General features: G+C 43.3%; 5 protein-coding genes across 5 annotated transcripts; 3 read left to right on the top strand and 2 right to left on the bottom strand.

Annotated features, from left to right (window-relative positions):
• Positions 1-171: 171 nt before the first annotated feature.
• On the bottom strand, positions 172-1,704 carry isoc2 (isochorismatase domain containing 2). The gene is made up of 7 exons (XM_085917832.1): positions 1,586-1,704; positions 1,389-1,460; positions 1,099-1,223; positions 806-1,018; positions 662-732; positions 473-590; positions 172-340 (listed from the first exon to the last, which is right to left on the bottom strand). Coding segments are annotated over exons 2-7 (594 nt in total). The 5' UTR covers positions 1,390-1,460; positions 1,586-1,704; the 3' UTR covers positions 172-274.
• A 10-nt stretch (positions 1,705-1,714) lies between these two features.
• Positions 1,715-3,249, top strand: atg12 (ATG12 autophagy related 12 homolog (S. cerevisiae)). Its single transcript, XM_085917833.1, has 4 exons — positions 1,715-1,880; positions 2,389-2,525; positions 2,613-2,675; positions 2,954-3,249. The coding sequence occupies exons 1-4, from the start codon at positions 1,787-1,789 to the stop codon at positions 3,011-3,013; spliced, it is 354 nt and encodes a 117-aa protein (XP_085773959.1). The 5' UTR covers positions 1,715-1,786; the 3' UTR covers positions 3,014-3,249.
• A 1,250-nt stretch (positions 3,250-4,499) lies between these two features.
• Positions 4,500-7,074, top strand: LOC147052404 (germ cell-specific gene 1-like protein). Its single transcript, XM_085917831.1, has 6 exons — positions 4,500-4,695; positions 5,660-5,842; positions 5,997-6,044; positions 6,119-6,271; positions 6,397-6,508; positions 6,610-7,074. Exons 1-6 carry the CDS (start codon positions 4,500-4,502, stop codon positions 6,992-6,994), a joined length of 1,077 nt encoding a protein of 358 aa, XP_085773957.1. The 3' UTR covers positions 6,995-7,074.
• Positions 7,075-8,008: 934 nt separating this feature from the next.
• rcvrn2 (recoverin 2) lies at positions 8,009-11,189 on the bottom strand. The gene is made up of 3 exons (XM_085918187.1): positions 10,809-11,189; positions 9,538-9,649; positions 8,009-8,912 (listed from the first exon to the last, which is right to left on the bottom strand). Exons 1-3 carry the CDS (start codon positions 11,187-11,189, stop codon positions 8,824-8,826), a joined length of 582 nt encoding a protein of 193 aa, XP_085774313.1. The 3' UTR covers positions 8,009-8,823.
• Positions 11,190-13,149: 1,960 nt separating this feature from the next.
• LOC147052402 (uncharacterized) lies at positions 13,150-14,320 on the top strand. The gene is made up of 2 exons (XM_085919087.1): positions 13,150-13,286; positions 13,853-14,320. Exon 2 carries the CDS (start codon positions 13,897-13,899, stop codon positions 14,308-14,310), a length of 414 nt encoding a protein of 137 aa, XP_085775213.1. The 5' UTR covers positions 13,150-13,286; positions 13,853-13,896; the 3' UTR covers positions 14,311-14,320.
• The last annotated feature ends 196 nt before the right edge of the window (positions 14,321-14,516 follow it).

Below are 14,516 nucleotides of genomic sequence, written 5' to 3'. Positions count from 1 at the left end.
CTCATCGTATATTAGTCGAAATAAAAAAGTTACTAGTAGACGCGGTCGTCCAACTAGTGAGGACAAAGAGCACACTCGTATGAAAAAAAAAAAAAAAAAATCAATGAACGACTCAAATATCTTTCCATGCTACTGCTATTTACAAACACTCAGACAAACAGACATATCCGATTAATAATGCAACATCCTTTTATTGAAGGACTCCGCATGTAGATTACTTTGGAAATCTGTCTTGTTGGCAAATGCATCTGACTGGATGTTCTTTTGTTTCTTCTTAGAGCGCACTGAAATAGGCGAGGAGGCCAGTGTCTGGAGACGGCTGCATCATAAGCTGCTGGATCTGGTGGGTGACAGAAAATCAGGAATTAGATAGAACTAGCTTAGCTACCCTCTGTCATTTTCTCCATCCATTCTCATTTGCTTTTGCAGGGTGTCCCTAATGTTGTGACTAGTAAAGCACATTATAAAGGACCTCCTTAAAGTTAGGGTGCTTGGCGCCTTGGACCAGCTGCAGCAAGACGGCCTCGGTAGTGGTGAGGAAGGCGCCGCTCTGCTTCAGGCGGGACAGAGCGAATAAGCGGTCCGTCTGGCTGCACGAAAAAGAAAACGGAAACGCATTGAGCTGTGGAAACATGCAGGACGGCGCCGCGTCAACGGCTACCTCCGCGACGAGACGGCGTCCGACACGATGTGGACTTCAGTTCCCTTTTCCAGTAGATCAAATGCCGTACACTGCGAAAAGAGCAAAGGTGAATCAGACAGAGCTTTTGAGTGATTTCCTGAAGGGGTTGCAAATGTTTTTTACCGCAATACAAGCGTGCGCCTCGATGCCACACAGGATAGCCTGCTTGGGGTTCCCCAGAGCCTGCATCTCCTTCTGCACCTCCTCTATCATCATGGTGAAGGACGTTTTGGCGTGAGCCGTCAGGCCCTCCGCTCCCAGCTCCGGCACCGTCGGGCCCAAACCTTTCGGATACTGCTCAGTCAGGATAGCAGGGATCCCCAGAATCCGGCTGGCCTATCAGAATAGAGGGAATTTTAGATTGAAGAGGAAGTTTTTTTTTTTAATTATTTTAACTCCAAGGCGAAAGTTGCAACCTGGAGCAATCTGGCGGCATTGCTGACAATGTTGGTGAATTGGAAGATGTTGGGTCGGAACTTCTCTTGCATGTCGCACAGGAGAAGCACCGTATCTTTGGTGGAGAGCCTGCCGATGCTTGCCACTGTCAACATTACATTATTTACATGCATGTTAGCTGTGTGGAAGGTTGAGCCAGTCATGTTTTGGCTCTGTGGCATGCTCTCGGATTCACGCGAGACAATTAAGGTAGAATGACTACAATCGAAGTAATAACAAGGCTTGCCTCTGCAAGACCAAGGTGACTTACTGTTGATGATTGACTGTGAAGCGCACTGTTAAAAGTTCCAACTCTCAAACTGTCCTCATGTGACACCACCACCTGAGTTAAAAGAGAAAGCGTACGGATGCTAATAAGAAAGTATCCAAGTATTCATACAGAAAACATAATTAATCAGTGGGGTTTTTCAGTGAACAAAATAAACAGTGAGATCAACAATAACAAACCTGAGCAAACACACAGCTCGAAGGCACAAGTGCAGGCTGCAGAGTGCTTTACGTTTGTTTAAACCACGCCTGGAGCATAACGACCAATAGAATCAGGTGTCTTGGTGATTGACGTCCCTGTTAACCAATGGTAGATGGAAGCGGAAGACGAATCACCTCAGGTCGGGTGGGTGGTCATTAAAAGTATCGTCGTCACTAAAGATGTCAGACAATGCGGATTCACCAACAGAGACCCCGAAAGAGGAGCTACACTTACCTCCCGAAGACTCGACGACTAACGAAGAGAAAAAAAAGAGTAAGAACGTGCATTTTATGCACTTTTACTCATTTAACGTATCATAACGACTATCAAAACCGGGGTAAACAACCTTTTCCGGATTTGTGACGTAATGATCGACTGACCAATCGGGTCGTTGCTTTTTAGAAATCTGCCCAATGAGTGTATCGGTTGTTTACGCGTGTTTTCAGTTGCGGAAGCAGCTAATGCAAACATTTATATGTATAAATACTGAGTTACCTACATTTAATATTATCTTCATATAAATACAATGGTTTGGTCATAAGGTTACGTGTAGTGATTACACGTTTGGCAAAAGGAGTAGGTTAATCTGGATGTCAAAAGTATTGCCTTCAGCTGTCAAATCCACATGAGATTGTAAATGAAAACCAGTATAATGCAATTTAATTTATGAGGTGGCATGTATAAGAAAAAGTACTGTAACAAAGCATTTGTACGTTGCTGCGTTCAACTGCCCCAAATATTGATCAGAAAAAAAAAAGACTCATCTTTCCTCATTGTGTAGTTGATGTCCTGCTGAAGGCAGTTGGGGATACCCCCATTATGAAAACCAAGAAATGGGCCGTGGACAGGAGCAGGACGGTGCAGTCGCTTTCTCAGTTTATCGCTCGCTTTCTCAAGATGGATGCCAATGAACAACTTGTGAGTGACCACTCAAATTCCCATGCAGAAAAAGTTTCTTCATTGTAGCCACATCATTAGAACTCTGACACAAGTATTTCTTCCCAGTTCATCTACGTTAACCAGTCGTTTGCGCCCTCACCGGACCAAGAAGTGGGGATCCTCTTTGATGTAAGTAGCTCAAGAAAAACACTTTCATAACCATCGTTACTTGACTAGATCCACCAGAACTACAGTCATATTTGTGTGAGTTAAAGAACGCCGAGTACTCTTTCCTAAACTAGCTCTCTGTTCAGTCAATTGCCACACTTCTGAAAGAGAGAAAGTACCAAAATGCAGGGATTTCAAGTAAATTAAACGTTAGCAGCATTGGCCAGCAGAGGGCGCCAGATGAGTCGAATTCATCGCGACTATGTTGAGATCTAAATGTGTTTCTCTTTCTCTTTCAGTGTTTTGGAAGTGACAGCAAACTGGTTCTGCATTATTGTAAATCTCAAGCCTGGGGTTGATTTCAATTTTGGCTCTGATTTGTCCATTTTAAAAGATTATATGAGTTTATCAACATTATTTTCTACAATTAAAACAATTGAAAGCAGACTTAACTATTTATGTACAGCAATGTCACTAAAATGCCTGAAATGTGTTCGAAATTGTTGGTAAAAATGCATAAAATGGCTCTTTTAACATCAGAGCTAACACATTTATTATGTTTCATGTACATATTGTAAATAAACGGTCAACAATATCTAATTTATTTGTGTTTTTGTTTTTATAAAACCAAACATTTACATTTTAAACAGAAAATGGAGCGAAAAGGTTTACCATTCAAGTGGTTTACCATTTAATCCACTGTCAATGTTTTTAGTGATAAAAGTGGTCACAATGGTGCGCCAGTACACTAGTGGGTAGATTTAGAGGGATTCCATGAATCCAATTGAGTTTGAGCAACCGATTCCCAAGAAAGAAGACCGACTGTGCCTATTTACTATTGGCCGGGAGGATTAACAGGAGGGGGTGGCGGCCTCACTGGTGGAGAGTCACTGATGCTCAGCCAGGACGAGGGAACGCTGGCCATAATGCGCAAAAAAGTGCCGTGGCTTCTCAAGAAATCTGTTAAAGATGGAAAAAAATATATATTTTTGACTTGAAGCCCATGGATTGAACAAAGATGAGCGAGGACTGCGAGGCTACTCCACTGCCAGCGGTGAACACTGGATGACGTTTTAAAATTTGATGCAACTCATACGCCGGATAACCACTTTGGTAAGTAACTGATTTTATAAAGTCAGGTTTGCCTAATTTTTGAAGATTGACGACGAGAATTAAAATTGGAAATACTGTTGCTATGGTTTTCATCCTGCCTGGAAGATTCAGAAACGAGGAACATGTCACAACTTTTCATAAAGTCTTAAAATGACATCTCAAACGACATTTGTTGTGTTTCAAACTACACCTATCGCACCAACAGATTACAGATTGATGGGGATTACGGACAGAAATGATGATGAACGTTTTAGTCATAACTTCATCATCTCTTGCTTTTTTTTTGGTCTCCTTTCTTGGCCTGGTAGAGCGGCGGCGGTCATAATGAGAAGCGGGCCAGGGAGTCTCAAACAGGAGGTGTGGAGGAAGTACGTGGTACGGCCCAGTTAGGTAACAATAAAAATCGGGTAAATTTTCCAGGCAAGCCCTCCTCCAGCAATTCTCTCCTTACGTGAACCGTGAAAATCTCCTCTTGTGCATTTTTACCTCCATCTGTTTGCCCGCACATGCATCAACTTGATCGCATCTTCCTCTCCCGCCTCTCCTTTTAATCACTCGAGCGGTTACGTCACGCTCGTCTTTGCCGCACGGCTGGCTGCTCATCACCTCCCGACCCCGCCTCGACACCGGAGGCGTCCGCCCTGCCCCGTGGCCGCTGCGCCACATTCATCCGCCCTTCCCCGTGGCCAACGCGCCGCATTCATCCGCCGCCCTGCCCCGGTGCCTTCGGTCATGCCGGAGCGCATGTCGCGCCGCTCCCGCTCCCTGCTCTCCCTGACCTTGACCTCGCTGGCCCTGGCGCTCTCCATCCTGGCCCTGTGCACCTCCTACTGGTGCGAGGGGACCCACAAGGTGGTCAAGCCTCTCTGCCTGTCACCCGTCAAGATGAAGAACTGCGGGCAGAACAATAGCGAGCCTTACACCACAGGTACGTGATTTTCATACTTGATGCGAATTCTCACGTTTTGAAACTGTGTCACTCTCTGCGGTACCAATCCACGTGGATGAGTGTCGGGCTTCTCGAAAACCTATTGTCCTTTGTGTGATTTATTTTTTTAATCTCGTTTTACCCATAGCTCACTTTTAATTATGGATGACTTTAATCTGTGGACACGCCTCAGAGGGAGGCGGTTTTCTTCATCTGCTTTTTATTTCCTAACCATATATGCTTAATTCACAACGGGATTACGCGCATAAAGGAATCAACTAGGATCACAATGTGTACACCTAAAACAATGTACAGGATGTACTTCGGGCAATGTACAGTGTTGGCTTAAAGTTATTGGAACATCTCTAGACGTGATTTATGGACCTAATGGGATTGCATTTAGGTTAGGACAGGACAGGGTAGAAAGAAGTTTATCCCAGATGGAAATTTGTTTTGGACGCTGCTAAATTGCTGCACCTACAAATATTAGGTATATATATATATATATATATATATATATATATATATATATATATATATATATATATATATATATATATATATATATATATATATATTTGTAAAGGTTACATACTGTGATTTTTATTAACAATAGTTTGAAACAAAAACAAACCCATGAAACAACCCTAGACAAAAATGATGTTATTCCTCGAAACAGAATGAAAATAATTTTACCATATAGCCAATTAGCATCGAAAGTGTCTTCAAGATAATCCGTTTTATTTATGTGAGGTTGCTGACAAGATTTGTATGACCCGAGCAAGTGAAGCTTGTCTCAGGAGATTAGAAAGAAAATTCTAGACAAGCATGTTAATGCTAAAGTTAAAAATGATCTTTCTGTGTCTACAGCGATGCCGCATTTGCTTCCAGTAGTCGGCCATAATGTCCAACGCTGTCGTGTGTATGTGTGTAAGCGTCGCCCTACTTGTGTGCCGTCCCACAGAGAGCCCGACCCAAAACCCTTTCAACCGCACACTGTCTCCAGCCAGACGTGAGGAGTTGGCCAAGATCCGCCAGAGGCAGCTGGCCAACGCTGTTCACTACATTTGGGAGACGGGCGAGGACAAGTTCGCCTTCAGATATTTTCACACCGGCTTTTGGGAGAGCTGCGAGAAACACAGTGATGGTGAGCAGAGGTGGCAGCGAAAGAAATGCTGACGCGGCAACTTGTAACGACACACAAGCAATTGAAATCACTTTTGTTATGAATCAAATCTTCCAAAAATGGATACATTACTGTGACAGGGTTTCATTTTTAGAACTAAACTATTTCTTGGCAGGGGAGAAATGCCGAAGCTTCATCGAGTTGACTCCAGGGGAGACGCAAGGTAAGGTTGATGTGACTCCCTGAGCGACACTCCTTAAAGTCTTCACTCAACCTTCTTTGCTGCCGTTTCCACAGGTGTGCTTTGGTTGTCGGTCATCTCCGAGTTCACGTACATTGGCCTGCTGGGGATGGGCTTCTTGCTCATGTGGCTGGAGGTCTTGTGCTCGCACAAGGAGATGCACTCACTGAAAATCAGTGCCTATGCTGCAATGTGCACTGTACTCTCAGGTGAGAAGAAAAAATATATATATATATTATTATTATTTTTTATTTTTTTTGCATGACCTGGACAAAGTTCCTGAGTCGCAATGGCACCATCTTCTTCTTTTCATACTGTTCCATCCCCACTGCAGGTCTTCTAGGGATGGTGGCCCACATGATGTACACCACCGTGTTCCAGATGACGGTCATTGTGGGCCCCAAAGACTGGAGGCCTCAGTCGTGGGACTACGGCTGGTCTTTTGCGTAGGTTGCTAACAAATGTAGCTTAAGTTGTATCAGGCCTAGCTATTTTTGTTTTGTTTTTGCAGACTGACGCTTTATGTTTGCAAATGTCCTGCTTGTAGTCTTGCCTGGGTGTCCTTCAGCTGCTGCATGGGCGCCGCCGTGGTCACGCTCAACTCCTACACCAAGACCATCATCGAGCTTCGCCGCAAGCAGAGGCTTCGTCTGGAGGAGGCCAGAGCGGCTGCCCGGGCCCCCTGCTACGAGGAAGTGGTCTCTGGCGGCGGCGGCGGCGGTCCGGGGGGCTTCTACTCGGTCAGCGGCCTGCTGCAGTGTCCCGACGGCATGATCGACGTGGCGTGGGCCCCCAATGGCAGCGTGGTGGGCAACGGGGATGTACCCACGCTGGTTTTAGTGGGAGGCTGCGGTCCGGATGGCTGTGAGGACTGCGAGAGGGAGATGGATGAGATGGATGGGCCCGTGGACAGAGTGGACTCCCCTTGCTGAAAGCTGGGAGACTCACGGACAAGGTGAAGGAAACGTTTGTTGAACTCTGCACATCAAGTCTGACCATATGGAACAGAGGCCAAAACGACTTGCAGGGACAGATGATCTCTGGGGGGGGGGGGGGGGTCCTCAGTGCCTCACAGGAGGAAGTCGTGTTACATATTCAACAAACACTTGCACAACCGAGTGACAGCCAATAAGAGACTATTGTAAATTGATAATAAACCTCTCAAGGAAATGGATTGTACAATAAACTCGCCGGTCAGAATTAGACATTTGTTGCAGTCTTGCAAAAAAAAAAAAGTCAAGATTACATTTTGAATGCCGGGATAAGAAACCCGTTTGCAGACAAACCTGAGCACCAGATGAACATATACAGTAGATAGATGGGCCGAGAGAGAAAGATTATAGAGATTTTCAAAAGTCTGCTCTCTGATGTTGAACAGAAGATTATGTGTAAAGCAGTAATCCACAGTTGGACGCAAAGACGGGCAAGGAGAGATGGGAACGGGAGGTTTGCTGAGGGGGGGGGGGGGGGGTCACAAGGAAAGTTGGAAAGAGGCGCTGGCACGCACACTCACAAAACAAAGCTTGGTGACAATACATGTGGAGAATGAACACAACACTTCCCGTCAGGAAAGCTCAAATTGTCTTACTGTCCCATTAAATGGAGCCAAATTCATTATAATGACTTTAGGTTACACATTTGGGATAATCCAGGATTTGCCGTCTGGGGATAAATACAATTGAAAAGCGTCATCAACAATTTTATCATTCACCACCAGCACTGCTATCAGGTACTTCGACTGTAAACTACGATATTTTTTTCAAACGTACGCACGCACATTCCTTCATCTGTCATTCGAACCGTTTCTCCTCACAAATATAATATGGTGAACAGTTAAAAACGTGTTATGCTTTTTAAAAATGGTCGTCCACGTTTACATGAGAATAAATCGTACATTCAAGCCGACATGTATGCGAAAACCTTTAATGTCATTCACCATACCGGAAGTTACATCAGAAGTATTACAACTACATACATTCCAATAGCTGTCAAAAAAAAAACAATCAGCTATGACGATTGCGCAATCGTCCAGAGTATGGCTTGTTTGCTTATTTTGATCACAGTCCCCAGATGTACAGTAAACAGACATTTTCACATAATCTTAGTTTTGGCTGAATAAATAAGACTTTAAAACGCTAAACAGTCATTACTCGCTATATTAATTAGTTTCTATGTTGACTACCTAAAATAATAAAACCACGACTTTACGTAATATTTTATGTTAAAACTATTTGAGTTGAACACGCAAATATACATGTTCATGGCTGATTAATTTGATTTTTTTTTCAATTTTGTGAAACAGGTTGACAACAAAATACATGTTTGGAGTTTAAACTTAGTTAACACAAAAAAAAAATCATGTTTAGTCCGGCCAATTAAATGGAAAACTCATTCAAATATGAATTTAAGCAATATATGTTGAGTTTGTATGCATTTCTGTTTCTTTTTTTGACCGAAAAAAAAAAATCGAAATTCATATATATGAAATGTCCCCATTTAAACTCAGTTCTATTACTCTAGAAATTACTATTGAGTTTCTTCAAAATTCTGACAAAAAAGGAGCAAATTATTTTTCAAAATGCTTCAGAGAAGTGTTCTGTGTGTTCTTTTTCTAAAATAACACAACCTCATAAATTTTTTCTGACAATTAATCAATGCCACTTGACAAACAATAAAACAAAATTACATTTGATATCGATTCCTGTCAAAAGGGTAACGCAAAATATTTACACATTTCAATTTTTCATTTTTTTGTGCCACTTCAATGTTTGAGCGGTTCGTAGTGGATGAGCCGCATTGCATTTTCATTTTCAATTACTCCCTTGATGAACTCTCCTTCGGCCAGTCGCTCTGTCAGGTGGGAAAACAAAGAAATGACAAAAAATTTGAGTCACAAGTCAAATGACTTAGGTGAGAAATTCCCTCAGCTCTTTCATGCATGCAAAACCAAGGAGTCAGCTGAGGTACGAACAAAGCTCGCATGCAAGCCGTTACGTGCATATTGGAGCCCACAGGTGGATTTATATAATTATTTTTGTTTTGTGCCCAACATCTGATTGTCAAATTTAATCTCCACGCATGTGTGCGAACAGCTGCTGAGGAAAGGTAGCAAGCAGATGTTAGCCCTCTTTCCAATTTTAAATCAGGCTCAGTTTTTTTTTTTTCCTTCCAAAAGTACTAAGAACTTGAATAGTACTACAAATGCTTGTGGGAGACCTTCAGTAAAAGTATGACTACCAGATTGAAATAAGAAAAGAAAATAAAAAAATCTTCAATAGTACTTTTATCACAAAACACTGTGACCAAAGACTTTTCTTTTCTGACATAGATGATCATTTCCCAATATGTCAAACTGCTGCAGTATATCATTTTGGCCTAAGTATCGGTGGTTGGTATCGGTTCGGTACCGCTATTCGTTATCAGTAGATAGGTGCGCCAATTCAACTGACATGGTAGAAACATGCTTAGCTCTTACCATTGTCTTTCTTCTCAAAGTAGGACCACAGCTTGTCGGCTCGCTTCTCTGGCGTGTTCTCGTCTTCCGGTAGCCTACTCTGGTCTTCTTTGGGGATCAGTTTGAAGATGGCCTAAGAGTGAATAGCAGCATAGAAAATCATCTCCTTTCAAAATCTTCATTTTTTTTGTGGCAGTCACGACAAAGAAACACAATTGTAAATATCTACTTGTGCGCTGTTACATGGCAGTTGGATATCACAAAATGCTGAGGGCCACTCGGGTCCCAGGCGCTGTCAAGGCAAGAGGCCCTTTTAAGTGTGTGTATGTGTCTGTCCCACTTAGAGAGGAGGAAGCACTCATCTGCCACATTTAAGACACCTAGATTAACATGGATTAGAGCCAAGACTCAGGCCGACCGCCAAACGGCGAGATCTCCGCTTACTTTCAGTACTATCGCCTCCATCTTGGCCCCTCTAAAGTGCGTCCTCTGAACGTCTAGCAAAGTATTGCACCTCTGTGTCCACAGTTAGCAGCACATAGCATGTATCCGGCATATTACTCGCTGCTTCTCAGGCCAGTCGGTGGGACTCAAATCTCGTTACCGTGCCAACTGGATGTCCTAAACCCTCACATATTATGCATGACCAACTTTAAAGATATAATAAATATTGACACGTGATCTTGATTTTGAGGAGAAAACAGAGACACTCCTTGCCGGATTAAACAACAACAGACGGTGTATGGAGAGCATAACGCAGATTAGACCAGTGGGACGAACGTTATACGTGCAGGCCGAGAGCTAAAGATTAGAGATTAGGGGGACTCTGGGGCTCAGGTGGGCTGACAATTAGCGCTTGAAAGCTGCACACAGGGATCACCACCTTGGAAGAAATAAGGGGCTTGGAAGGAAGACAAAATGGCCGACGGTCTTGCCGAGGTGGCAAATAGTACTCCGAGGTTAGGGTTGGGATTCGGTGAGTGCACTGTAAAAATAGAAGCATTTCTACTCAAGGGAAAAACAAAACATGGAGATCTCAAATCATCTTTCCCCATTGAAATGGATGGAAACACTGTTAATCTGTTCCAGCCACACCATTATTCAAACAGGTTTCCCCCCCTCCTATTTGTAAGACCTCAACATCTCAACCACTTGCTATGTCGTTCTTACATTGTGTACAGATCAATATGTGACAATCAAATTCGATATTTTCATCCACCCAACTAAAATCCAAGATCTGTGCTGTCATAATGAAAATTTTCTTGGTGTTTACCAGATGGCATTCATCTCACCTGGCAGATTTCCGTCACTTCGGTCTTGTTGATGTATCCATTCTTGTCCACGTCGAAAAGCGAGAAGGCCCACTCCAGCTTCCTGGTGGTCTTCCCGGTGGAGGTCATGTGCAGGGCGATGATGTACTCCTTGAAGTCCAGCGTGCCGTCATCATTGGTGTCGAAGGAGCGGAACACGTGGCGAGCGTAGCTCTTGGCATCGCTGTCCGGGAAGAAGCGGGCATAGATCTGCTCAAACTCCTCGGGCGTGATGCGTCCCGTCGGGCACTGCTTCTGGAAGTTCTCGTACCACTGGCTGATCTCGTGCTCTGTGAACTTGGTGCTCAGCTTCAGGTCCTCCAGGATTTCCTTGGACAAGGCGCTACTCGTGCTATTGCCCATGGTTGGATTTGGCCAGTGTCTTAGAATAGAGCCTGTTCCTGATCGCAGGCTGTCACGTAAAGATCCAACACCGTGATCCCTGTAGCAGATCAAAATAGAGTTTAGATAGTGAATGACGCCTGAAAATGTCTAAAATACAAGAAGGAGAAGGGAGACCTCACCTTTGGGTGTGCACGTCGAGCGTCTCTGCGGCGTAAGAGATAAGTTGGAGGTAAGTAGGGCAGGGGGGAAAATATCTCCTAATGTGGGTCCAGGATAATTCTGTTAATGCGGGACTTAAGGTGGCTGAGCTTTTGACCGAAATGCACTTCTTTGATGGTGCTGCTAGAAGGCACTACAAAGTTATGATTGTGACCTTTTCACCCATCCGTTGACCTATTGTGACAATTTGAAGACCATGCATTGAATTTAAGCGACACTACCAAAAATAATTCCAATTGGAGGTGCAACTCTCTTCAGATGAACCACCCACTATCAGTTCAGGGCAAAGTTTACCAGTCTAACCTTTCATTGACTTTCCTGGCTCTGTTTGCCTTATCAAACACTGACGCGTTTTATCTCCGGCCGTTTTATTCTCAAACTCAACTTTTTGTCTCCACTCACCACAATGGGCACAAATGTCAATTTGATATCAATTAAATGTTCTCATTAATCAAGGCATTTGTTAAACATTTTAAAGTTAAATTCCATGCACTTGCTGGTTTGCTTGCAGGATTGAATTGGCGCCATAAATATGCTCTGTGAGTCCATCTATTGGATTATCCAAGTTCTGTCCTGCCCCACCCAATCCAGCGCTTAGCCTATTAGCATCATCGCCACCATCCCAAGACTGTCATGGCCAATAGAATTAGCCCCTCGCTAAGAGGAATAACAAAACACCCTGACGTTTTACCTCTGACCCAGACTGGACAAAGTTAGATTTGGTCTTGTGAAATAATGTCGTACAATTGCAATGCTTTGATATGTGGGGCTAATTGACTAATTGTGTCAGGTGACAGGTAACTAAGAAAGGTTTAATACAATTGTTGGCTACTGAAGGAACCTTTCATGTAATTAAAATGTCATCTTGAAGGTAGTGTGATTTGAACCAGCAAACCATTTTCGAGTATTAGCGCGACCAGCGTGTTGACACAATCATGTACATTTTAGCAAGACTATGCTATCATACAACTGCATTTTGTTTGGGATTAGTACAAAGATTAATTCAATTCTTAACCATGTGTTGTCACATCACAAAACATTTATCGCTCTTCAATTTGTATGAAAAAGCATTATTACCCAGTATTCAACGTTTAAGTTTATTTTTCCCCCTTTTCTTGTCAATTTGTGTTCAAAACTGTTGGTAGCACTAGCCGCTAGCTGAAGCTAACAACAGTTTTCTTAATTTTGTAGCATTTCTTTTGGATCAACTGCAACCAGTACCGTATCTGAATGTTAAGATTTAAATGAAACTAAATTATCTATTAAATACATTTTAAATTCAGATGTCAAATCTTATTCAAGTCAAGTCAAGTTTATTTGTATAGCCCTAAATCACAAGCAAATATCGATTCTGAACACCTCCAGATGATGTAGTATATGGCACTACACTGGCACTTTGCCATTATTGATGCGTTTAAAGATTGGAACCTTGTCAGAGTCCTTGCGGTATCCAACCAAGGCTGAACATTTGAGGCCAAAGCTAACCAAGAGCGCATATTTGCAGAAAAATGACGTAAGAAACGGCCAAATAGTTAAGGGAGCCGAAACAATGCCTTGGTGGGACACCGCTTCAGAGTTGTGACGGAGCTCGGTGCAGAGGAAGGGAGTTGCTCCAAGATAAATATCACTTGATGGCTCATAATGACGCTTAATGACAGACGACCGTTTCCTCGTGGATGCGAGGAAAGACGGGAACAAACAAAAAAACATGCCGACAACAATCTCGGCGAGAATGGCCACCATCTTGTGAGGCCTCCGCTTGTGACGCATTTGATAAGGTGACGGCGTCGAGGCCCCCCGAGCTCAGTTCTGCACACATCGTCCTGGGAGAGAGACGCAGTCACTTTCAGGCCTATCTGGGAATATTTATTCCCGTGGGACATTTTGCCCGCTAAGGTAAGAAGGACTTTGCTGCTCTTGTTTCTTGGAATCGGTTCAGCAGACGCCATAAAAATTATGTTATTGTAGATTGAACGAAAATGAGAACATCGTTTTATAGATGGTCAATTAATGGAATCTCTTTAGCAAGGGCGTAGCAAGAACAGTTCATATATTAATAGGCTGTTTGATCTGCACCTGGCTGATTAGATTATGAATTATGTAAAAATGTAAAATTCTCTTTCTGGTTTGCTTTAAGATGCTTACGTAAGTTACTTTTTATACAGTACACTGTTTATATTTATTTTTCGCATAAATTAATTGTCTTAAAAAGCAATCATTTAAAATGTAAAATACTGACATCTATGGCAACAATGTCAAACAATGTCACACCAAAACAAGCAAGTTGGTTGCTCCAAAATTATTTGCTGAGCTGTATTTATTCTAAATTGGGGGACAATTACCCCTATAAACTCATATTTCTTCAGTGTGAAATGCAGGAAAGACAATATTGACAACAAATATATTTTCTTGAAGTGCCCAGATTAAAATTTTAACTTCACCCAACTATTTTTTTAATACAGTACAGGAAGACCAAACGTGAAGCATCACCATTGTGGTCCTCGCCATGGAAACCCTGGATGCTTCCAATCTATCAGCTTCAGCTGTCACCTATGACCCTAAATCCGAGGCTGTGACATTGCCGGGTGGCGTGGTCTCCGTGGCGGGTATCACCGTGGTAACTGGTGGCGTGGAGCTGTCCTGCGGCTCCTGCATGCTGGCCTTTGGCTTTTGGGGCACGCTCATCGGCTTCAGCTGCATCGGCGTGGGCACGTGGGACCAGCTGAACCAGTTGAGCGGGGAAACCTCTCACTTACTCGCGCTTGGACTGGTGATCCTGGCCCTCAGTTTTGCTGTGGTTGGCAGCGTGGTGGCGTTCTACATCCTGACTAAGAAAAGGAGGGTGGGGAGGCGGAGCATGAGGCAGGAAGGCAAAGAGGTGCTTGTGGAGGAGAATGTAGTTAAACGGGTAACAGTGTAATTGACATTTGGAAGAGATTTGGATTGGATTTGTTTAATTAAAAGCAAACCTGTTTCGCTGACTCGCCTCCTGACATTCAAACGTGCAAATCCTTGTGCATGTCAACACTTTTGTCTATATTGATAACTGCAGACATGGTAGGCAGTTGTAGGCCTCACCTGCATTTAGAGAAACTCATCTCAACTTTAGAGAGCACTTTAAAACAA

This window comes from Syngnathus leptorhynchus, chromosome 8 (genome assembly GCF_054491065.1).
Source record: "Syngnathus leptorhynchus isolate UIUO chromosome 8, UIUO_Slep, whole genome shotgun sequence".
Classification (NCBI taxonomy): domain Eukaryota; kingdom Metazoa; phylum Chordata; class Actinopteri; order Syngnathiformes; family Syngnathidae; genus Syngnathus; species Syngnathus leptorhynchus.
Note: the sequence above shows the minus strand (reverse complement) of the source record. Positions and strands in the feature narration are given on the sequence as shown.

Bases quoted from the DNA above. Each gene is read 5' to 3' on its own strand.
- isoc2 (XM_085917832.1), bottom strand. The intron at 591-661 runs GTAGCCGTTGAC...TTTTTCGTGCAG, and splicing joins GACGCCGTCTCGTCGCGGAG to CCAGACGGACCGCTTATTCG. The intron at 341-472 runs GTCCTTTATAAT...GTCACCCACCAG, and splicing joins AGCACCCTAACTTTAAGGAG to ATCCAGCAGCTTATGATGCA.
- atg12 (XM_085917833.1), top strand. From the start codon at position 1,787: ATGTCAGACAATGCGGATTCACCAACAGAGACCCCGAAAGAGGAGCTA. The intron at 1,881-2,388 runs GTAAGAACGTGC...CTCATTGTGTAG, and splicing joins TAACGAAGAGAAAAAAAAGA to TTGATGTCCTGCTGAAGGCA. The intron at 2,676-2,953 runs GTAAGTAGCTCA...TTTCTCTTTCAG, and splicing joins AAGTGGGGATCCTCTTTGAT to TGTTTTGGAAGTGACAGCAA.
- LOC147052404 (XM_085917831.1), top strand. From the start codon at position 4,500: ATGCCGGAGCGCATGTCGCGCCGCTCCCGCTCCCTGCTCTCCCTGACC. The intron at 6,272-6,396 runs GTGAGAAGAAAA...TCCCCACTGCAG, and splicing joins AATGTGCACTGTACTCTCAG to GTCTTCTAGGGATGGTGGCC. The intron at 6,509-6,609 runs GTAGGTTGCTAA...TCCTGCTTGTAG, and splicing joins GACTACGGCTGGTCTTTTGC to TCTTGCCTGGGTGTCCTTCA.
- rcvrn2 (XM_085918187.1), bottom strand. From the start codon at position 11,189: ATGGGCAATAGCACGAGTAGCGCCTTGTCCAAGGAAATCCTGGAGGAC. The intron at 9,650-10,808 runs GTGAGATGAATG...ATTCACTCTTAG, and splicing joins AAGTGACGGAAATCTGCCAG to GCCATCTTCAAACTGATCCC. The intron at 8,913-9,537 runs GTAAGAGCTAAG...CCCACCTGACAG, and splicing joins CTTTGAGAAGAAAGACAATG to AGCGACTGGCCGAAGGAGAG.
- LOC147052402 (XM_085919087.1), top strand. From the start codon at position 13,897: ATGGAAACCCTGGATGCTTCCAATCTATCAGCTTCAGCTGTCACCTAT.